We start from the raw sequence: 23742 nt of genomic DNA, 5'->3' as shown, positions 1-23742 counted from the left end.
GATTTTTCCAGGGGGGGCGAGGCCCTCCCTGGCCCCCGGCTGGCTACGGGCCTGAACAGACATCTTAAGCCGGATGTCGAACCAGGTTTGCATCTCTGAAAAGCCAGAGTTCTGCATTCACGCTGCTGGGCCCTGTGTTTTTTGCTGCGCTATTCTTCGCCAACAACGTTTATAAGACGTTGAAGTACCACAGAGTGGCAACAATGGGATGTTTTTAAATTTGGTTTATTTTGACATGTTTTCAATTTTGACTATTGTTTTTTAAGAGCTCAAACTGAAAGAACACGTTTTCAACCGCATGCAATAGGCCTCTATTGACTTCACAAACTGGTTTATTTCTGTTTTCACACACCACTCGACAAGTTATCACAAAATAAATAACAAAACAAAAATTTGGCGGACATGTGAGAGCACTGAAAGCTTTGAACACTTTTGTGGCCTTCTCGATCAAGGTAGCATTGGATGGCTTTGAGGCAGTATTTCTAAGCGCTCTCTTCAATATCATTTACATCAGCTGATCGTGATCTACTCAAAAAGCTATAACTAATTACTTTCTTGTTAGAAAACATAGCATCTATAGTTGGTATCTAAAAGTTTAAAGTCACGTTCCATTTACATATTGTAAGAATGACAAGATGCAGTTATGTATAAAGCTCATTCATCACATATTTGCGTTGCTACCAGCGCTTCACAATACAGACGATTTCAACTCAGCCCACATTGAAACGCAGCCGAAAACATGGTCTTTAATCCATTGCTGTTAGCACGAAAGACATTTTTTTATAAACGACAGACAGAACGTCTTACAAACAATATCATCCAAAAGTTCAATAAACCAATACTACTGTAGTGTAAAATGTTGATGTAAATTTCCAAAGCATTAAAATATATTGGAAAACTAGGGCATTTCTTTGGATTTGCATTTGAGTGCTGTCTGTTACCAATACCAGGGTTTTCTATCAAAATAAGCTTTGTTCAAAAACTTAACTATTGTGAATCGGAAATGTTAAAAGAATAGGTTTAAGAGGAAACCGTTTTATTCTGTGGTTTTCAGCTAACTAATTTGGATTTTTTATTTTCGGTGTTAAAAAAACGTTGCCGAAAAAATTCAGGCAACATTGCAAGACGAATTACTTTTCTCAAATGTCAGTCCAAACGTAGACTTTGCAAACGCTACAATACCCTTAAATTGTGAATTAACAATTAAATATTACTCATCATGAGATCTTGAATTTGCAGGTAGCCTATGTAGCCCTACCCGTAAATTAATAGTCAAGCAAGTTTTTTTTTAAGCTACACTATTGATTGGTACAACTGCTATTTCCAGTAACCACAAACAAATTTTAGGCAAAATTCTGTACAAGAAAGAAAAAAGTAGTTTTAAAAACACATAACAAAATATACGTAGATTACAACTGGATAAAATAATTTTTAATAAAGATTTTCGCTTTGCTCTGAGAGTAATGAATGATCTGTATAAAAATACTTGTAGTTACTGCAAAGCGTAATGTAGCTTCACGCAGAGTCCAGTCAGTCGATCTATTGTGCAGACTTCTTTTTAAAAAATGAAAAATCATACTAGGCCTAAATTGTTTCATTCAAAAGAAAAAAGTTGCTTTATGACACGCGACTACATTATGAGAAATCATTTATTTGCTCGTCTGCATTATTGAAGTTTGAATCTCTAACTTATTCCTGATGTGGTTTCGTCACTTTGAAGGTTTTTAATAAAATTTTACTGCAAAGCACTAATTAATTGTTATTAGCGATTTTGTAAATAAATCTTTTAGAAGGTGGTAATAGAATAAAGATTCGATGTACGCTTATTTTCATAAAAAGAATTGTTAACGGAATTTCATCAGCTGAAAGGACAGACGAATGTGAGCAAAATGTAAACATTATTGCAAGTAGAACATAAGACAACAAATTGATGGATTTGAAAAATAAAGGAAAACTGCTTTCTGTTCAGATCATGTCACTTTAGAATGGATTTTCAAATCGTCGCGTCTTCCGCTATACTTTCTTCCCTTTTATCATTCCACCAAAATTAAAGTTTCCTTCAGGAAATTGAAAAACCAGTTTGGGAAATCCGGGAGCACCTAAACAAATCGAATTAATATGCATTTTAAATTGCAAGCTTTTAAGTAAGTGCAAAGCATATTACTTATTGAAACGTTTCAAGCTTTCATAGTTTATGGTGACTTAACATATTTTTTGCATCGAAAAAATTCTTCTTTCAGAGCTTGAACCTACTCTGGTAGTTTCTCTTACTTTAAACACTGAGCCAGGTTGTTCGAAATCAAGAGTTTCTATTCGTATTCAAAGAAAATGAAGGGGTGTACCAGCAAACATCTATAGGATTGGCCCATGATACAACTTTACGGATCACTTTGTTTCTATTCGTAGTTGAAGTTTTTGTTGCAAATTATTGCACCACTCGATGATGCTAAAAAGGAAGTTGTCAACAATTGCTCTGCAAAACTCCACGTCGAGAGCTGAACCACCGTTGCTTCATCTTGCATTTTCTTTACTTACCGAGTCAGATGTTTAATCATTGGAGCTATCACGAAGGGGGATTTTAAGATCACATACGACTATGGATTTGCCGTTGTTCATCAATTGTTTAACACAATTAAAATATAAGTTTTGGTTACAGACTACACACAAATTATGTCATAACATACTTTGTGTTATTAAACTTAGGATATACTGGTAACTTAATTTAATTTTTTTTTAAAGACATATTTTTTCAAGATAAAGACATACCTTTTCCTACAACTTCCAATACACTATCATGCCTTTTTATGCCCCGAGACAAACGATCTGTCAACACCGTTTGAGTCCATGAAGACAAAGCTGCTCCCAAGAATAGGGTTGACCCTAAAAACAGAAAGCAGTTTAATTGCTACAAATTTGATACTTGTTTAAAAACAAAACATGACATACAAAAACAAAATTCATAGCTTTACCCTGCTTTCAATTAATTAATTTTTACTGATTGAAATAACTAGGACAAAATAACAATTTCTACAAAGGTGAACAACTCAGTCCTTTTGCATCGATTTAACGCCTGACGACGTTAAATCTATGTAGAAAAGACTTTGTGAAAAGGAAACGCAACGTCTAATTTCAATCTTACTGAAACAGATTTCTTGCTCCACGAATGATGCTTTGTAGTTATTCGTCAAAAAGTCCTTTCCTTCAGTTTTTTCTGCATACTTTGTGACGTCATCGAGGTAGAAAAAGTTCCCAGGAAAACTTTCGTTGAGTAGCCGAATCAAGTCGATGTTCTGGGAGAAAAAAAATATTAATTGCACATGCACTGTGGGTCGTTATCGTAATCTCGGCACAAACGAAGACGAATAACAGCCCAGAAGACCACAATTAAGTCTCGTGCAGATACGGCCGAATTTTGGGTTGAAATTAGAAGCATTTCAATATCATGTATTTAAAATAAATATTACATGGCGACAATAAGTGAGCAGCCTGTATTTTATGCAATGCATTAATTTTCTTATATGATTCTATGTTATTATCTAAGTTTTAAAATGAAAAAAAATTTCAAAGGTTTTCAAAGAAGGTCAAAATATTTTTAAAAAATCGTCTGAAAAAAAACAAAGTTTTGTTTTATTGAAAATTTGTTTGTCCTGGTTTCTATCCATTTCTAACAGTGCAATAAAATCTAAAGTATAAACTAAAGCATTGCGCCATGTTTAAACGGTCGAAGAAGTACTGACTTCTTGTGGGAAGCAAATCTTTAAAAAGCTCAAATTTTTTAAATTCAATTTTGTTCTCACGATGCAAACTTCACCTTGCTTTCGTTTGGCTTTATTTTAAATTAAAATTAGTAGTGAAGAATTTTGACTTGCTCAAATACGATTTCTAATTCTATCAAACAACTCTGCAATTTCAGCCCCCATTTATTTACCTAACTATAAACCTGATTAGATTAATTATCTTACATTTGGAGGACTAGCTAGATATATCTGTTTTAGACTGTAATCCGCCATTTTATCTTTGATATTTTGTATGAACGATCTTCTGACTTCTTCATCATATGACAGTCCCATAGTGATGCGACAAATTTCTTTGTTTCGTTCTCGTGCTCCTTTTGGTCTGCTTGGCTTACACCTGGGATGCAGTTGAAAAATCATGGAAACTTATCTTGCTTACAGAGTAGTCTAGTTCTGATTTTCAAATGAACTTAATTTCACACAAAGCTTTTGAAAAAAAGGGTCAAATGCTTTTCAGTGGATGTTAGATTTATTATTAAATCTGTTATCGACGCAAGAAGTTGAATTTAAATACTGTAGGTATTGAATTAAATGTATAAAGACGCTTGCTTGGGAAAGAACCTCATTCCATTTTAAACATTAAATACTGTCGGTAGCATACCAGCAAAACTTTAAAAATATTGATAACTCAATAGTTTGCATCACAGTCTACAAAAATTTCAACCTACATATCCAACCAATCGGATTCATATCTCCAGTGGACAGCCATGAATGGCTTGCTTCCCATCACTTCAGTGAGAAATTTGAAGGCAAACTTTCGTATCGGTAGAGGTCTGAAACAGAAAAAGAGCCATCTTCAAAATTCAAACATATGAAATACAACTTAGAATATTAGCAATTGTACATACAAGTTAGAAAATTGTATGTTATCAAATAATAAAATTGCTGTCTTTTAACATCAAATGAACATCGTATATACTACGTACTTTACAACTTTGCAGTGTTTTGTTACTGTTTTCATCAATCAAGACTCCATCCTGACCAAAATCCTACTTATTCGATGGCAAAATCCTACTGCGCAGTATTACAGTACAAAAACTGTTTGCTCAACTTCATATCGTCACAAACGTGTTCCTGCTACGTCACCAGAACTCCAAGGTTGAAACGGATTTTTTATTGCTTAAATGCCACGTTCAAAACAAACGTGGCATAGTTACTTCTCTATCACGTGCTTTGACAAAACACGTGCGATCTAGCGTGACAACATTTAAAATTTTGTTCCCACGTGGTGTCAACGTGACCTTATTGAATGGGCTGTTAATCTATTTATTTCCAGCCAGCAAATTAGTCCTTTTTTACATTGATTCAACGTCTGGATTTCATGAAAGTTTTACATTGATTCAACTACAGTTTTACAGTGATTCTGACTGGATTTTACGAAGTTGAAGTGACGTCTTTATTTCCTTGTGTTTTTGATTCTAACACTAATTTCACACTGATCTAACACATTAAAAGTTTGTACCTTTAATTTTTCACCAGAACAAACAGGGTATATTGGGTATATTATATTATATATTGCATATATATGCATATATTATATTATCAGCAAAACTTGAATTTCAGAACAACACCAAAAGTCAATAACATTTATTTTGAAATTTTTACACTTTCAGTTATCTAAAAGTTCAGACTATTCTTCATGCATATATTATCATTTTCACAAATATTATTAAAGTAGCCGCGTCTTAAAAAAATGTGAAGAAAATGATACCTCTTCTGAAGCTACACAGTTTAAATTCTATTGTTGTCGCTTTCGAAAAAGAAAACCCACCTAGAATTCCATAACATACACTCCAAGCAAAATAAAATTGCTTACCTCCAAAAGTTTTTGGAAATACGGGAAAACGTTGCAAGCCATCTGTCCTGGTCTGGAAGGCATTTTTTTCCATAAATTATTCCAAGGCATTTATATTCTTGAGGACCGATGATACCAGACTTTAGATTATTCGGAACCAGCTCTTCATATGAAGACACTTTGAACTCTTTCATCACCTAAAAGTCGAATTAAAAAAAATAAACAACTTTAATATATTGGATGAAAGAGAAAATAAATTAAAATGCAAGTTAAAAATAAGTTAATAATATATTGGAAGTTGAAAAGTCTACAAACAAAAAATGCAAAAAAACCACAGAAATTTTCTGCTGGACGTAGCAGACCATTTAGATTTTAGAACAAAGTTCTACTGCATAAAAAAGAATTGCCACAATAAAAGTCACAAGAATATCTAAAAGATCTCTTGTTCAGGTAATCACAGCGTTTTCCAGGTCATCCTGCTTAATTTTAATTTATCGCCACATTTCACCTTCATTCCTGCCGCTCTTTGGAAATGTTTGATACCCTCCATTCTCTTAACATCAACATCTCCGCACTGTACAACAGCATCCAATTTTCCGGAACAATCTTTCTTAAAATCTTTCATCGAAAGAACGTTTAAAACCTAAAATAAGAACAAGACTAAAGTATTTTTTTGTTTGAGTTTTCGTTGCTTTAAATAAAAGCAGAAAAGCGGATAGGCTACAGCTTTTGAGTGTTAAGGTGTAGCCGCTTTTTTTTTGTAAAAGTTGCAAAGCTTTTTTAAGTTTTTGAGCCTTTCTAAACAAATACTTTGTTGATATGAATGAGTTGTTTGGGTTTCTTTTGTTTTCCAGCAGCTTAATTTTTGAATAGAAATACTTGGGCGAATCGTGGGCTAATCTATTTCTGAATGCAGCTTGTAATGTTTTACAACTAATTTCGATTCTTAAACTTCTATTGTTTTCTTGTAAAAACATTTTTTTTATTCAAACCAGATTTTAACTGGAAGTTCTCCATAAACTTAGAAGCAGTAGCGTTGTCAGGGGGGCCCAGGGGTACTTTTGAACCCGGATCCAAGATGATTTTAGGAGCCAGGAGCCTTTCCAAAAGGTTTGAGAACTTGAAAAAATCACTATATTTTTTAAATATAGTGAGTTTTTACAAGAAATGTCTTGATTGGAGAGTAGAAAATCTTATTGGTACCTGGCCCAAATTATCCTCTCAACGGCTCTGCTTAAAAGTATTTGATGGGTTATATTAAAGAAGAATGAGAGCTTGGAGGTTAGAAAACGAGTTAGTTGTTTTGACAAATTTGACGATATAAAGTGGTGTAAAATTTTTATCATTCTTTGATGCAGCAACAAACTATCAATTTTGTCAAAACTGCTGCAGCTTACTCAACTCATTTTAGAGTAAAAAAGATGAAGAAAAAAGCTTGTTAACTTTCGAATCAAAGGAAGTGACTGAAACTGTTAATTTACAGAATTAATCCAAGTTTAAACCTTTTTTATTCACAAACTTTTAGTCTATGCTTCTCATCACAACAGGAGGCTAAATTTATAGTCTTAAGTCTTAGGAGAACAATGATCACAAATGATGGTAATGTTCAAACTTCATAATCCGATTACAATACGCAAACTTCCTAGCCGGTCAGCATATGTCGGGTAAGCTTACTCCTTGAGATTGTTTTGCACTTGATTGGTAAGTTTACATATTAGCATAACTCAGTTGTGACCTGCTGGAAGTACACCCTTGAGCAATTGGCAAAATTAAGATGTAATGTGGCTTTAACATTTATATAAGTTTAGTGCAGGGGTGGGCAAAGTTGTTCAAAGAAAGAGCCGCTTGCGGATAAACCATAAACACCGGCGAGCCGCAAAATCAGTTGACACATGGCCACCTGGAGATGCGGCCTGATTTGTCACATTTTGCAGATTTTGATTACAGCTACTGCTAGTGCTTGACTGACATTTTTTGAGATGTTTTTACTTTTTGCGGTTTCCTAATGACAAAAATCTTTTTTGTTGCCTTGGGGAAGCAGAAGCAAATGAGAAAAAGTAAGTTAAAAAACGCAAAATCAGACTGTTATTGAAAATTAACAGTTTGACTAAAATTTACAAAATCAATTTTTCTTTGTTTTTCAACATGTGAGGATGTTAAAACCTATTGTGTCATCTGGGGAAAAGACTAAAGAAAGCGTAAAAATCTAATTTTTAGAAAAAATTATTTAAGCGTTCGCCCAAAGTTAGAAAAACCTGGAAATTTCTGCAAAATGTGACAAATCAGGCCGTATCTTTAGGTGGCCATGGTTGACACAAAATAACAAAACAGCAATAAAACACAATGATTGTTTATCCATATCAGTTTTGTACTTGACTCGCTAATCTCTGAAAATTTGGACGATAAGTTGTTAATGCTGTTCGAATTAATTCTTTCAAGCGTTCGTTTGTCAAGGTTGCAGGATATTTTGATTTTATAAAGTTATAAATTCTTATAAAAATGAATAAATAAATTCTGGTGCTATTTCTAAGCTTCAACAAATCGCTGCTTAGCGACTTTATGAAACTTTCAATTTTTGCAGACTGAACGCAAAATGTGCCAGGAGAGGCGCAATCGTCACAATTCCATTGTTTAACAATGGGCTACAGTAATAGAGAAACTCCTTTTTGATCTTTGTATTGTATTGGGTGCAAATTAGATTTTGAGGAAAGTGTTAGTAACAAATTTTAATTTTTACCAACCGATTTTGCTTGCTTAGTTGACAGCGCGAAATAACATATTTATAAAGTATAATCTTAATTTTTTTGTAATAGACCTATTACGATTCAATACAAGAGCCACAAAATTTATGTTGACGAGCCGCATGTGGCTCGCGAGCCGCAGTTTGCCCACCGTTGGTCTAGTGTTTCAAAAAAGTCTCTTTGCATACTTTGTAATTTTGTAGATGTTAGGCATATTTGGAAGGCAATGCAATTAACTTTAGCATCTGGCCGGCCACAATAGGCAAACAGTCGTTCGAAAATTAATTACTTGACATTTTATTCTGTGAAATATAAATTGGTACGATTTAGATCACGTGGAAGCGGTAGAAAGTTTCTTCAGTCAATCCTAATGTAATTATTGTACAATGACATTAAAAATGCTTTTTACACTCTACAAAAAAAAAATGCAAATGAAGATTTCTGATTTTTAGGCGTTTACCTGATAAATGAGATCTACTGTACCTTATTTACAAACTTTAAATTTAAACTAGTGACGTCATCAACACTGACTTTCCAAGCTAAAATAAACGAAAAAGTTTTAATTTTACCCAGTGGTAAATTGCTAAGTATTTTTGCTGATTGTAAGTTGTAATAATGACCAACTTACTTTTTTTAGCATTCCCAAATCTATGGTGTCGCTTGGCTTCCAAACTAAATCCACAGTGTAGTTTGTATCAAAGATTGGGAGAACGAATGGATTCTCTGCGTTGTCTCCCATTCTGGGATGTCTGTAGATGCCGAAGATGATTTAGTTGGGCTGCTTACTCAAACTAATAAAAAAAATAGAAATCAGCCTTAAACTCAATGTAAAATGAATAGAATTTGTCGTTTTCTAATTCAATAATTTGCGTAAAAAAAAAGTCTTTTAGACTCGTTTCAGCACAAATCCTAGGCAGTGACCATGTTGATGTGGTATCCACTTTTTTAGCGAACACTGAAGCTGTAAGAACTCAATGGGAAGAACCAAACCGAAGCTAGAAGAACTGAATGAAGACCCTTGGTCATGAGACACTATCATGACGGTTAAGGGTTCCAGTCAATTTTGTTTTAAAACTTGTTCAAAAGTTTGTCGTTTAAAACTTGTCCAAAAGTTTTTCCAAAACTTTTTCCAAACTTGATGCATTTGCTTGTACAGTGAATAAACTTGTCCGATATTAATACTTTACGACTGCCATGTGTTTCTCATTTCTCACAGTTACGAACCACAATGCGTCTGAGCGCTGGAACATTGAAATGTACCACACAAATGGTTACCAACAATGCGCAATATTCCTCCACCACACATCCAAAGACTGGCAGCAATTTTACACTCGCATCAACAAATTCTCAACTCAGGAGAAAATCGTCCATTAGTTCAACAAATAAGCCAAGCACGAAAAACCATGCGACTTAAATCAAGACACCCTTTCTACAAAACCAACCCATCCTCAATTAATATTACAACGGAGTAGCAGAACTTCTGAAATAATAAAATTTCTCGTGGTGGAGACTTAATCACGGATCCAAAAAAAGCTCTCCCAGGCTTTGACACAGCCACCAGAAAATTATAGTCCATCGCAAACCGCATAAGAATAAAAAAAGCTCTCCCAGGCTTTGACACAGCCACCAGAAAATTATAGTCCATCGCAAACCGCATAAGAATAAAACAAACTCAAACAAATGATAACCTTTACCCAAAGATTTCTAGAAGTACTGGATGCGATGCGAAGCTACCTTCTCAGGGTATGGTGAGTTAAATATAAGAGTTACCAGGTGTTGTTTTCAACGAATAATGCTTTTCATGACTTTCTCAGATATAAACCGATGTTTGTTTGATAGATAAATTACAAAATTCCACAACTACAATTCATCAACTCCTCACAGCAACAGCATTTGAGAATGGAAGCTATTCAAAGCACTTAGACTGCAACCTGAAAAATAAAAATTTCAAAAAAAGATGTGGCAGCACTTTTGCTTAACAAACCCTACTCTCAGAACCAAGATGGCGTAAGTTGTGCTTCCCTGTCATCATCATCATTACGTTCCTTCCTCGTATTGAGGGTTGGATACAATGCGCCATTGCTCTCGACCATGAGCTGTTCGTACTGCATTTTCATAACTTAATTTTGTCCATTTAGTGATGTTTGATGTCCAAATCATTCTTGGTCTACCTTTGCTTCTTTTACCGTTTATCTTCCCTTCTATTAATGATCTTTGTAACGAGTTTTGCCTTATTGTGTGTCCAAAATACTTTAATTTTCTTCTTTTGACTATTTGTAAGGGAATTTTGTTTGAATTAAATTTGGATAATACTTCATCGTTGGTGATCTTTTGTTTCCTGTACGTTGTTTATTTACCTGCCTTTACCTATGGGCCAATTCAACCAAACTGCCCAAAATGCAACGACTCAATTCAGTCCACAGACCATCTGATATTGGAGTGCCCAGTAACCAAGCTTCAAAGAGGATACCTCACACCCCACCAATGCATCAACGTCCTCATGGATTGGCTAAATGAAAACTGCTTGGACTTATAGCGTCATGCGAAACAACAACATTGCAATGTTGAACCTAAAAGCGTCAACATAATTCTGTTGTCTTGCAATAGACTTATTTCTGTTTATTGGTGGCACAAGGAAGCAAAACAAATGATAGGTAATGACATCTGTAGTGATTATCTTTTCATTGGGCAATCGTTCTTGTTGGCATCAGGGGCGGATCCAGGTATTAACGTTAGGGGGGGCGATGTCGTTGACATTCAGGTAAGTGATCAGCCCGGCACAAACAACGACGGAGGTCTCCCCTAGAAAATTTAGGTTGAATTTAGTGCGTTCTGAGAGCATTTCGAACACAAATTATGAGAAATTCTATAATTTAAAAAACCCTCAACAATGTTGTTGTTTAACAAAGGGAGAGATGAAGAGCTGATGTGCCCTTGCCAAGTCAAGTTGAACTTGAACCCTGAACAATTTAGCCGCATTTATTGTTGAGACTGAAGGTTTCACCTTGATTGTTTCATAGCAATTTAAAAATTGACCACGGAAAGATAATAACAGGTAATTCTGTCTTCCCAATGTCACAGCATAATATAGGCCTACTCAGTGTTGTACGCGTCAATAAAATAAATTGACGGCGTCAGCACGAATCGCCTAAAAAATTGACGGCGTCAGCGCTAATTTCTAACGCTATTTTAGCCAGGGTCTCACAAAACGGAAGTATTTCAACCAAGTTTAGGCTAACAATAGCTATATAAATAAAGAGTAGGTTTTATGTTTTGAGACTGTATTGTAACTACCTGCTTTAGCTTATTAGTTATTTCCTTGTAGAAACACAAGCATTTCAAAACGTTTGTCTGACAATCCGCTGCGTTTGGGACGCATAATGACCTTTCCAAGTGAAAACATGCGTTCCACAGCAGCGCTGAATGGTAGCCTATAGGTGTGTTGTATTTCAAAAACAAGTCTTGAAAACGTTTACTCGGAAAGGTATCACTGTTCCAAGCGTGCTGTGATGGCTTAGCATATATAAATCTTTTAACGAGGTCCACTGCACCAACATCGCTCTTTTCAGGGGCATAGAGCTCTTGAAATAACGTATCATCAACCACCGCGATGACATTCATTGATTTTTCTCTTTCTCTCTCTGATCCCTCGTTCTCGATACTGATCACGATATGAGTGATCACCATTTGGCGAACTTCTTCCGCTTGCATTCCAGGTAGCTATTCCAACCAACACGAAATTGGGTAATTCGAATGAATCGCGCTGGCAAGAATACACTGTGAAACTCTTATTGTGAAACGAGATTTTCCATGAAAACAAAAAATGACGCATAGCGCTTGACGCTTAAAATCGGCAATATGTTTGACGGCGCTATCACTTCCGTCAACTAAAAAATAAATTGACGGCGCTATAGCCTCAGCGTCAACAAAAAGTTGACGCCGTCAACGTGTAACACTGATAATATTGATACAGACATTGAGGCAGGCGCGAATCTAAGAGTTTTTTTCGGGGGGGGGGCAGAAAATTTGAAAATCAATTAAAAAGAAAGAAAAAGCTAAACAGATATGAACAATGATACTACGACATATACGATATGCTAGAAAATAGACATTAAAACAACCATTTTCATCAATTGTGATGCCGAGGGACTAATATCAGCTGTTTAGAAGCATATCAAACCATTTGATGCGGAAACATACAATTTTTCACAAAATTTCGGGGAGAGGCCGGGCCCCCTGCCTCCCCCCCCATAAATCCGCGCCTGCATTGAGGTTGTTATAGACTTACTGCATAACTTCGAGGTTTTATTCCTCTGACAAGTTTTGAATTGTTATAAAGAGCAATGAGGCAAGGTTATGCATGCATTCAACATAGCCTAATGACCAACAAAAGTGGGGGCCAGGTCAAAACACTGAGTCGATCCTCCACCCCCGTAGAATAGGCTAGCTTTATAGCCATTATAGGCTAGCTTTCGATTGTAAATTTTTATTTTGGACCAGCAAAACACTACAATTTGTACATTAAAACTATAGAATGGCAGTGAAACATAGTTAAATGACGATCAAAGGATATAGTCCTCCTTAAAAATGTGTCATGCACGGTCGCTGCACCAGACAAAGAAAGAAACTAACAATAATAGAAACAACCATTTCTGTGGACTTCACAAATAAAACGAAAATAAAAAAGCCACTTTGCCGGTACGGGTTATACTGATAGGTGTCGTACCTTTGACTACAACACAAAGTCAAGTTTGCGGTTTCTGCTGTTGGCAAATCGATTTATCACGGAGTCTGCGTGTCAATTAAAATGTCCCGATGCTGGTATAGTAAGGCCAATCCATTGAGTCTTTCCTCGCCGATGTTGTTCCTCAGCCACGTTTTTAACGACCGAAGAGATGAAAAGCTTTTTTCGGCTGATGCTACGCTGACTGGCAAGGTTAATAGTATTTTTGGAAGAGAGTGTACGATTGTGTACACATCTTCATCACACTGTTGTAAAGCTTCTTCCGCAGTCATCGATAAGACTGCAGCAGTCGCTGGAACAGTTGTATTTGCCCACTTCTCCTTCCATAGTTGGATCTCTGAACATAGAGCTGATTCCACACTATATATGGCGTAACAAGCCGTTGTAGGCATTGCAAATGACTTTTGTCAATGCTATTGGGTCGATACTTGAGCAATTTCGTGGTACCGGTAGCAATGATGTTAGGTGACAAGATGCTAAAATCTCATTGAAAAAAATTGAACTTTGCTGTTTCTAGATGCAATTTCAAGGTAGAATTCGAATGGTTTTAGTTCCACATCTGACCGCCAAAGTTGCCAATAACCTGCTCTGTCAATCAACTTATCTAGGACTATGTTATTATTATTATAGCCTACCCCAGCCTGACCTAATCTTTGAACATGGCGAAAGACTTATTCAGCATTGCTTTCGATATGTCGTTTTCCAAATCGTATACATATAAATGAAGAATAAAGCTACTTTCTTAGGTTTTAGGGGGGGCGATCGCCCCAATCGCCCCCCTCTGGATCCGCCCCTGGTTGGCATGTCGTCAATTCAACATCAACGGTTTCATGTGTTGAATGACAACATCGTACAAATTACAAATTATCCCAAGCTTTAAACATTACAAACTGCATAAACGACAATGAGCGAAAGCAAAAGTTTAGTAGAAGATACTTTCCTTTCAATGGTAAATTTTTTGTTCATGAAACGTTTTATTTCATTCAATATACTCTCACCTCGTATTTCACAGAATGCCCATAGAAGTTTTTACCCCATGGTGCTTTGACATTTGACTATTGCGCCAAATAGGCCAATGTACAAAAAATGGCTACAGTATTTAAAAAAGTCGTTTTTTTATAAAGTTAAAAGGCAGTGAAAATTATAGCCAAACGTAAATAAACAAAAGACTTACAGTTCAGAAATATTCAAAAAATCTCACAACGAACAAGAAGATGACCTTATATTATTACACGACAAAGCTACCCACACGAGCTCATCTCAAGTTAACTTCGATTGTATCAGTAGTAACTATAGGTTATCAAGCTTTCCGATCTATTTTTAAAACTATTACAAAGCATTTTAAAGAAAAATACAGATGATATCGAGAATGATCTGTTTGAAGTCATAAGGAAAAATTGATTTCAAGAACAAAATCGAAATGATAGTCCAATTTTGATTACTGCAAAATACACGCCGACTTTTGTCACGAGCTTCGAAGTAATCGATTGACAATCAAATGTCCTCATCCAGAAAACAAAAGTGGTCAATTTATATGGTTTCAACGTCTAGTGACGTAAAAATAGTGGTTTTGATTGCTGGGGTAAAACAATTGGGCGAATAACTTCGTTCCTTTGCTTTGGCAAGCAAGAAATGCCGAACCTTGATATAAATTTTGATATGAACTGCTTCGTAGCCAGTAAGACAGCAGGAAACTTTGCCTTAAGTTTAAATAAGTTCTTTTATGGTGTGGTCCAGAGTCAAAACAGCCGCCCAGGAAATTTAAAAAAAAAACAAAACATTCCTTACAATTTTACATCATCAGGTAAACATTTCTCTGTCGACGATACTTTTTTTGTTCAACGGATGCTCGCCCTGGTTCATATTAAACTTGATATGGCATATTATTTGTACGTAGCAGATTTTCAAAAAACAGTTTGTTGATTGGATAGTCTTAATGGCTAGCGTGGAGGCTACACCGGTATGGTTAGTTAGCGAAACACAATGCTTGCTATTCTATAGTAGCCTAAGTATAGGCTACTCAAGCAGGCTACTCAATCTTGTGATAGCAATTAGATAGATCGCTTCTTCTGCGCAAAGATGCACCTACCTGTGAAATACAGGCACCACAGCTGTTCTGCCCATCTCGTACGCTGTAACAGCACCTTGTCTGAAAAGCCGGAAAAGGTTGTTCGGCCCCATATCAAAGTATAGCATGGGAAGGACATACCCATTTGATTTTAACGAAGGTATTGGCTGAAATAAAGAATTTTAATAAAACAAATTTGTTTTCTTCGAAATAATACCAATAAGCTACTGTGCGATATGAAAAAAATCTACATTTTTAGCAGGTTAAGTCAAGTGCGTTCCAGCGTCGGACGCAGGATTTTGTAACAGAGGGAGGAGAGCGCATTCGATTACATTTGACATTTTTTGACAGAATAACACTTTAATATCTTATAGCCTGCTAAGTTACTGAAATATTTATAAACAGTACATTAAGAGGAAAATCCAACGTCTTCACAATTGACAACATTTTTAGACTATTTATAATTGGTGATTACTTTTTTTGAATGATGAAAAGAATTTACTGAAACCACAAAACCTTAGTGGTACTTAACGGTCAGTGGAAAACTTATAAATCTTTTTCCCATGACAAATCATAGACGCGTGGAAGAATATTAAAATAGGCACAAAGTAGGCTATGCTGTCTTCCATATCCAGTATATTTCTTTGTTTTTTCTTCATTAGCAAGAAAACATGAAGAAATTGCAGCGCATCTAATCCCCTCACTTAACAACTTAGTCCTCGTCGTTTATTGCTTCAGTGCCGGATGTGGAGCGCCCGCAAAGTGCTTGGGAAAGCAATATGGAGCTTACATTAATGTATTCAATAGAACCGAAATTTGACCAACCATAACAACTAATTTCTCTGCCATCACTAAAAACTGACGATAAACAATTCACTCAATTAGGCTACGATTGCTTACATGAATACAAACTTTCCAAACTCAAAGTTTTGCCCCAGAGGATAATTCCTCCACGTTGGAATACCTCTTTTATAAAATATTAGTTAATTTTGAAAAAATGGGTTGTAGGTTATTGGTCAATTATAAGAAATTATGATTTTTAGATCGTTTGTGGCCGTCTAGTGCAGGGGTCCGCAAATACTTTTTGGTGCGACCCAAAAAGCAAGCGTTCGAAATCTTCGCGACCCAAACGTTTCGGAATGCCAAAACACTTTGCAAATTAATATCAATTCCAATACGGTCGTCCCCGCTTATTAAGGCCACATCGGGACAGGACGAATTTGGCTTATTAAGCGGGAAATAATTTTCTACCACTCCTATACCTTCAGTAATTCCGTAATGGACCAAATTGGGCTTAATAAGCGGGTGGACCTATTAACCGTGTGCTTTGTCGTCGTCGTCGTGCAAGCCTCTTGGGCCGAGGGTCTACTCTATCCTTTTACCGCCCCAGATTCAAGATGTTCCCGGACTACACTGGAAGGCTACTAGAGAGCAGCCAGTCTTTAGTTTCATCATCCATGACACGCAGACCTTCCACTCCGTTAGGTGGTTTGAAGATGGTACAATCATTGATGATGTGGTCTGCAGTCTGTTCCTCATCGGCACCACAATCACAGGAGGAGGAAGAGGCCGATTCTCCATTGGTGCATATGGTTGAGCGGAAAAGCCCGACGCCCGTACGAAGACAGTTGAGGCGCACTCATGCTTGTCTTTGTAGTGTCAGGCCGATGGGGCATGTGTCGGCGTTGGGGATGAACGAATGGAGTCTGGTGGTACTTGACTTCCCTTCAGAATTCCATTTATAGTCCGCCCAAGTAGCCGCAGAGATGAAGTTCATCTGCTTCGTTGATCAGAAGTTGAGCGACTGGCACGAATGGGTGTCTTGATTTCAGTCGACGGGGTGCTGGTTTGGGAGAGCAGAGATCTTGTGATGGAGAAGATGGTTAGGCTCTAGTGCCCGTCGGTCAAGAAACAGTGGCTTCTTTGCGACGAAGCTCAGCAGGTTGGATGCCAGCGAGAATGGAAAAATTGTCCAATGGTGTGGACGCAGGCATCCGGTCATTGTGCGCAGGGCGCTGTTTATGGCAGTGTCGATGTTATGGCAGTGAGCACTGCGGCACCAAACAGGTGCACAGTACTCTGCTGAAGAGTAGACAAGAGCTAAGGCTGCTATACGCAAAGTGTCAGCCCTCGCTCCCCAGCTGGAGCCTGCCAGGCGTTTGAGTAGTGCAGCGCGGGATGTTATTTTCTTGCGCAGTGACACCAAATGGTGGCGGTATGTGTACGATCTGTCATACTACCACCCCAAGATATTTTGGTTCGGGGCAGAAGGACAGAAGTTTTCCATTGTAGCTCACGATCAGCTCCCCGATTGTGTAGGTGGAAAGTTGCCGCCAATGTTTTGGTTTCGCTGAGTTTCAGTCGCCAGTTCTGGAGATAAGCTGAGAGAGTTTTCATGCCCTGCCTCAAGGTGGCTATAAAACCGTGGGCTTAACTACTGTACTGCAATCGAAAGTATAAATTTTCTTGTAGCCTACCACATCGTACGAAACTCAGCACATCAAAGACTATATGATTGTATTTATTTTTGCAATACAAGTTATATTTATGGTAAGTTTAAACCGTTTTGCGACCCACTGTGGGTGGTCTCGCGACTCAAATTTGGGTCGCGACCCACTATTTGCGGACCCCTGCTCTAGTGGGCAGTGACCCACTGCTAAGAAAGCGCTGCCGAAACCAACATTTCGATTTTACCCAGTGCTGACGGTAAAAACAGCAGGTTTTATTTTGATCCCATATTACAAACTGCACTGCACTGCACACACTGCTACTATACATGCAATACAACAGACAACGTGAGCCAGCAAAAGGACATGTATGGTCATCGAGCCAAAAGCTCCCTATGTTTTGGTAAGTGCCATCCAAAATATCAGTCGTTGGAAGAACAGAGTCTGGTAAACCGTTTGTTAGTTTTTCTACAAAACTTATTACTCACAATGTCCAACTTCCCAAAGTCTGTGTTTACTCCAAGATCGGGTGATTTTTTTCCTGACAGACCAGGAATGTTCACTTCTGGAACCATGTTAATTTTATCGTTCTCATCACCTGCAAGAACTTAGTGTTATAATATTACTTGAATTTATTTCACACTGTAGGTTACAAGTATTAATGCGTTGCTTACCATTAGTTTACAGTCTGTGTTGTATAAAGATTTCCTTTCGATACATTTCAAATATCCTACTAACCTTCCTTTGCATCATTGAATATTTTTACTGGATAAAATATCAGTGCTTGCTTTGCAATAAAGCTACAGCTGTCATGGACAGTAGCTGAATATGCTTATGTGGTGTCAAATTGTAGTGCATGTAACGGCAAAGTTGACATAAATTGTGTGATATTTTTCTGTTGCTGAAAGTGATTTTAGCATCACACTTGAAACACTTTGTTACCATTCACACAAATCTAAGTTATTATCAGATGTAACTGTAGTCTACTTTAGATTAATCTTTGTAAATTTGTTAAACTGTCGGTCTTCTGTTCTCGTGTTTCAACAAACAGCACTTTGGATTTCACGGTTTTGACAGATAGATTAAAATGCGCAGAAATAGCTTTAAAAGGATTTTATTGATTCTTCTTCTTCTTCATCGTGTGTCACACGGCCGTAGCCCAGAGCATCACGCAGGCTCTTGCTCTATCGTTGAACTCGGCCAAATCCTGTGCAGAGCACCTTGGTTTTAGGTCAGGGCATTCGAGTAGATGTTGCATCGTTTGCTCCTGTCCGCATTTGCAACTTGTGTTCCCCATGGAATACCCCCAGTGTCTCATCAAGGTTTTACACCTGCCAATACCAGTTCTTAAGCGGTTGAGGCATCGCCAATACTTCCACGGTTCACGTTTTCCGGGAGGAAGGATCTCCATGGGTGTGAGCTCCATATTGGCCAATGTCGGTCCGGCTGCCAGTCCCTCCTGCCATAGTTGAACCCGCACATTGGCGGCGACATCGTCTTGATCTAATGGGACAACTGAAGCAAGAAAACTTTTTCTTGACTTCAGACGCCTGTGTGCTGGAGTTTGGCCATACTGTGGGTGTCTCAAATCTATGTCCTGACAAGATCTTTCCTTTCTGCTGGTCACGCGTTTTCTGATGTTGGGGGGAGCAATTCCAAACAGAATATGCAGCGACGTGATGTTGGTTGGTTTGAGACAACCTGTAATTAGACGGCAGCTTTGGTTCAATATGGGGTCAATTTTCTTGGCATGTGCTGAGCGTTCCCACACCGGGCAAACATATTCTGCAACCGAATAGCATAAGGCTAAAGCAGTTGACCGTATTGTGTCAGGGAGGGCACCCCAATCAGAGTTTCCGAGTTTCTGTAAAATATTATTTCTAGAAGCCACCTTAGCTCTTACTTTTTCGATTTTATTGATTGAGAGCAAGTTTGTTAATTTCTGTCTGAGAAAACCGCTTAGAAAGTTGAACCCTGACAATTCCACATCTTGGAGAGTTTGCAAACAACTGACGTAAGCAACAAACGATTTCACAACAAGACTTGAGACATTTAACGTCAGTTTGTTTCACATTATGCAAAGATATTTGATGGCTTTACACCTTACCTCCTTTATTTGCCATAGGACCTTTCTTTACATTTTGATTATTGGGTTTCCCTTGAAACTTTTCAGGCGGTTTAGGTCGATCACCTTGGCCTTCAGCACCACCCTAAAGCAAAATAATAGATTGCATTGTCAAATAATGGTTTGCTTACGAGTCAAGTCAGGTGTTCAGTCGTTTTAAAGTCTTTTTGTGAGGTTTAGAGCAACAGCATTAGGAATCAGCATGAAATGAATATGTCATTAATATTAGCCTACATGTAGACGTGCCAAACATTGAAAAACAACTATCTGTTCTCAGGGCCGGATTTAGCTGATGGGGGGCCCGGGGCACTTTTAGATCGAGGGGCCTCCGTGCAAAAATTTTTTTCGCGCCTACGGCGAGAAAAACCACCTCTACGTCTACAGTAGCATCAGTCCAGTACTGCACAGCATTTTGCAGAAACTTTAAAGACCAAAAAGAAAAAATAACACAAAATCACATTTTTTCCACATAGGGGGGCCCTTCAAAAGTCGGGGGGCCCGGGGCAACTGCCCCCTCTGCCCCCCCTAAATCCGGGCCTGTCTGTTCTGTGTATATATGTGTAAGTGTATGTGTATATTCTGCGCAAGCATATATCGTAAATTGAAACACTTTATGTAAAAATTATCCCCTTTTTTAATTAAGTTTAAACGAGTTTTTAGCACCAAATATTGACATATCAACTCATTTCAACTATGCACACCCACACGGCACATTTTCAGTTGGTCAACTGGATGTACCATTTAGTTTTCCTGATGACTTAAAGATATTACCGTTTGGCGATCATGGTAACTTTACTGGTTCACTTGGCTCACAGTCGTATAGTATCTTTTCACTTACTTTTTGCTCCTTTTTCTGGTCAGCCATGATTGGTTGTTGCACATTTTGTTGTAGATTCTTACTTTTTTCTTGTTCTTCTTGAACTAATCGCATCTGTAGAAGCATACCTCTAGTTAGAATAGAGTAAACGGAATGGACAGTTTCACGCTCGTTGCTTTTTTTTTTATGTGGAAACAGATGTTGAAATGCACTTGCACTTATTAGCAACTACATGATGCATTTCATGCTTAAGCCACTTTTCAAAATGTATTTTTTAGTAAAGTTAACGTTTATAAATAAAATTTAATTTCATTGATTGAAAAAATTAATCAACAAGATAACGAAAATGGCGCAGGCGGCAACCTATGTCAAATATGTGCAAAAAGTATAACCATTATCTTTTCAGAGAAAACCATTAAAAAAGATGTTTACTGCACATTGTTATATGATAGCAGCACTACAAGAATAAGCAAGGTTTGTTATTAGATAATACAAAAAAAAAGATTTTCTGATACGCAAATATAGACACAATTAACGGCGTAAATTGAAAAATACGATTATTCTTGAAATACTAAAAAATGACCAGCCATGGGTAATGATAATGTAAACTGATGTTAATGGATCAACTGATCCAAATCAGCACGCCAATCAAAACAGGACAAAAAAAATCATCTCGAAAAAGCTTTTATTCAAATTTAGCCCACACACTGTATGAACAGCGAGTTTGGTAAAGTAATCGGCAAGTGTCAAAATTTGATTAAACGCACTTTGTAGCTCGTCTTGTAGAAATAAGTTCATCCGACAAACATTTTATTCGTTTCTTCAAACAATGTCCCAAATAAAAACTTGAAAACTGAGGTAAGTAAAGTAAACGCTTTCTTCATGAGCAAGAAACATGAAGCTTCCAAATTACATCAAATTTTGACGCAATTCAATTGGTTTTGACAAATTTTGACGCAGTGTTTTCTCGATGGAAAGAAAAAAAAATGTTGCAAGGGAGCAATCGTATTCAATGAGGTCACGCTCTGCTGAAAATGCGCCGATTAATCTAAAAAATCAAGCCCTTTTTTTCTCCATGACAACTTGCGTGGCCGCGGACAAATGTGTCTGATCAACCCCTCGAGGAACTTAGGTTTGGCATCTGCCAAAAGTAAGCGGCTGTGTGATGACAAAACATTCAATGACGTGCTTAAAGTGAGACTAAAAAAAGATTCTTTTTACATTGATTACTGTAAAGAAAATTTACTGGATATAAAACAAAGTTGGTCTTACTTGCTCTTTTAGCTTCTGTAGTTCTTGTGCTGGAGCAGCAATGTCTTCCTTCTCGCCTTCATTTAAGTCATATTGCACGTTCTGTAACGAAAATTTTGAAATAGTTTTTTCAGATATTTTCCAAGACTCTGTGCTAGCAGCTAATTCCATCATGATCAAGCTAAAACAACAAAAACCGCATTGGCAGTGTCTATTCACATTGACGCATACTCAATAACTTTTAAGTCAATCTGGTCTTACCTTATTTGGCTAGCTCAGTGTTTTTCAACCTTTTTTGAGTCACGGAACACTTTATGCATTAAAATCATCATAAAATCATTAAAACACCAAACGAAATTTTATAATGATGCAATAAAATAAACAACACAACAACAATTCATTCACGTTTAGTTTTTGTCAGTGCGATATCTGGGCCTGTTTGGATATTTACAAAGTTGATGTTCACAAAGTTGATATTCGGTCAGAAATTGCATGACAAACGCGAAGCTCTTGTGAATTCGATTTTCGATCGGTGTTTCATAGAACACCAGTCAAACTAATAACTTTTTTGCAGAACACTTGATGAGCTTTCACAGAACACCAGTGCTCCGCAGAACACTAGTTGATAATCACTGGGCTCACTTATAAGTAACATTTCAGATCGTTGGCCTACCTCAAAATGCTTTTGCAAGACAACAAAACCATTGATGTCTTATTTGCGATAGATTTGAGCCTACTTGCAGGACTTTCAGATGAAATAAAAATACAAATGAGCAAAAACAAAATAAAGTTATTTTGGAAATTAGCATGAAAATTTCTTTAATAATACTTGAACTGTTAGTTGAGTTAATTATTGTTTTGACTAGTATGGTCAAAAGCAATGCATTAACAGCAGGTTTTAATCACAAAGCTTTAGTAAATCAAATTTCTTATACCCTTGCTCTTCTTTCATTCCCACTATCGACGGTGTGTGATTCCAGTATCTCCAACATCAGATAAACCACCGCAACCGCTCCTATCAGCTCCAGGATCCTTTTGATGAGGCGTTTTTGCATTGCTTTGACCATTGACAAAATTTTGTAAAACTGAATTGAACAAAATCTAATGTAACGCTAAAAAAATATAGACCAAAACAAGCAGCGTTAATTTTTAGCGTACGTGATATGTCGAAAATACTGATGAAAAGTTTTATAAAAATGCTTTTTGGTACCGGTACTGAAAACCTCATTCAAGCAAACTTTTTGCTTGAATCAATTCACTCACTCATGCTAATAAGTAATGCGGCAATAGCTATTTTATGAAAAAATTAGGCGTAACACAACAATAAAACACAAAACGGAAGTAGGCCAAATGTAATTTATCTAGCAAAAAAAAACACATATTAATTCATCAAAAAGTTTGTAGTTCCCATCGCTTCTAAATGACTTGTGTGTTTTTTTTTTGAGGAAGCCTAAGCTACTGTACCCTACTAGAAAGCTAGCAGCTTATGATCAACAATGCATTGCTGAAAACAATTAAATTTCTTTGACCTTTACTGTCTTAAAATTCTAATTAAACGCGTGTCACGCCTTGTATTGATATGTCACAATGCAGAAAATGAGGCAAAACAATTTTGTGTTCCTGTTAATCTTTATTTCACCTTTTATGGTTAATGGATAACACAAGCTAGCCAGATTCAACTGAAGCAAGCGTCAGAGCTTTGGTGTTACAACAACTTGTCCAGTGCGTCAAAACAAAATGTCGTGTCAGAAATCCAAACATACAGCTTTAATTAATGCCAGAATGGAAAACGTAACAATTGCCAAAGGCCCTGTGGTTTTGGAGGTACCCGGTCAGTTGGTCGACAGGACAATTGGTCGACAGACAATTGGTCGACAAGACAGTTGGTCGACAGGACGTTAGGTCGACAGAACGATTCATTTTAGGGTTAGGGTTAGTTAACTAACCTTAACTCTAACCT

General features: G+C 37.1%; 1 protein-coding gene across 1 annotated transcript; it reads right to left on the bottom strand.

The window, feature by feature from the left end:
* Positions 1 to 321: 321 nt before the first annotated feature.
* On the bottom strand, positions 322 to 22887 carry LOC145774435 (uncharacterized). The gene is made up of 14 exons (XM_082585685.1): positions 22718 to 22887; positions 21804 to 21884; positions 20553 to 20645; positions 19697 to 19799; positions 18078 to 18187; positions 15164 to 15309; positions 8959 to 9079; positions 6098 to 6232; positions 5611 to 5786; positions 4463 to 4567; positions 3963 to 4131; positions 3140 to 3290; positions 2767 to 2880; positions 322 to 2099 (listed from the first exon to the last, which is right to left on the bottom strand). Exons 1-14 carry the CDS (start codon positions 22847 to 22849, stop codon positions 2014 to 2016), a joined length of 1722 nt encoding a protein of 573 aa, XP_082441811.1. The 5' UTR covers positions 22850 to 22887; the 3' UTR covers positions 322 to 2013.
* Positions 22888 to 23742: the final 855 nt, after the last annotated feature.

This window comes from Aplidium turbinatum, chromosome 7 (assembly GCF_918807975.1).
Source record: "Aplidium turbinatum chromosome 7, kaAplTurb1.1, whole genome shotgun sequence".
NCBI lineage: Eukaryota > Metazoa > Chordata > Ascidiacea > Aplousobranchia > Polyclinidae > Aplidium > Aplidium turbinatum.
Note: the sequence above shows the minus strand (reverse complement) of the source record. Positions and strands in the feature narration are given on the sequence as shown.

Excerpts from the sequence above, each read along its gene's own strand:
- LOC145774435 (XM_082585685.1), bottom strand. The coding sequence starts at position 22,849 with ATGGTCAAAGCAATGCAAAAACGCCTCATCAAAAGGATCCTGGAGCTG. Across the intron at positions 20,646-21,803 it reads TACAGAAGCTAAAAGAGCAA|ATGCGATTAGTTCAAGAAGA; the intron begins GTAAGACCAACT and ends ATGCTTCTACAG. Across the intron at positions 2,881-3,139 it reads GGAGCAAGAAATCTGTTTCA|GGTCAACCCTATTCTTGGGA; the intron begins GTAAGATTGAAA and ends TTCTGTTTTTAG.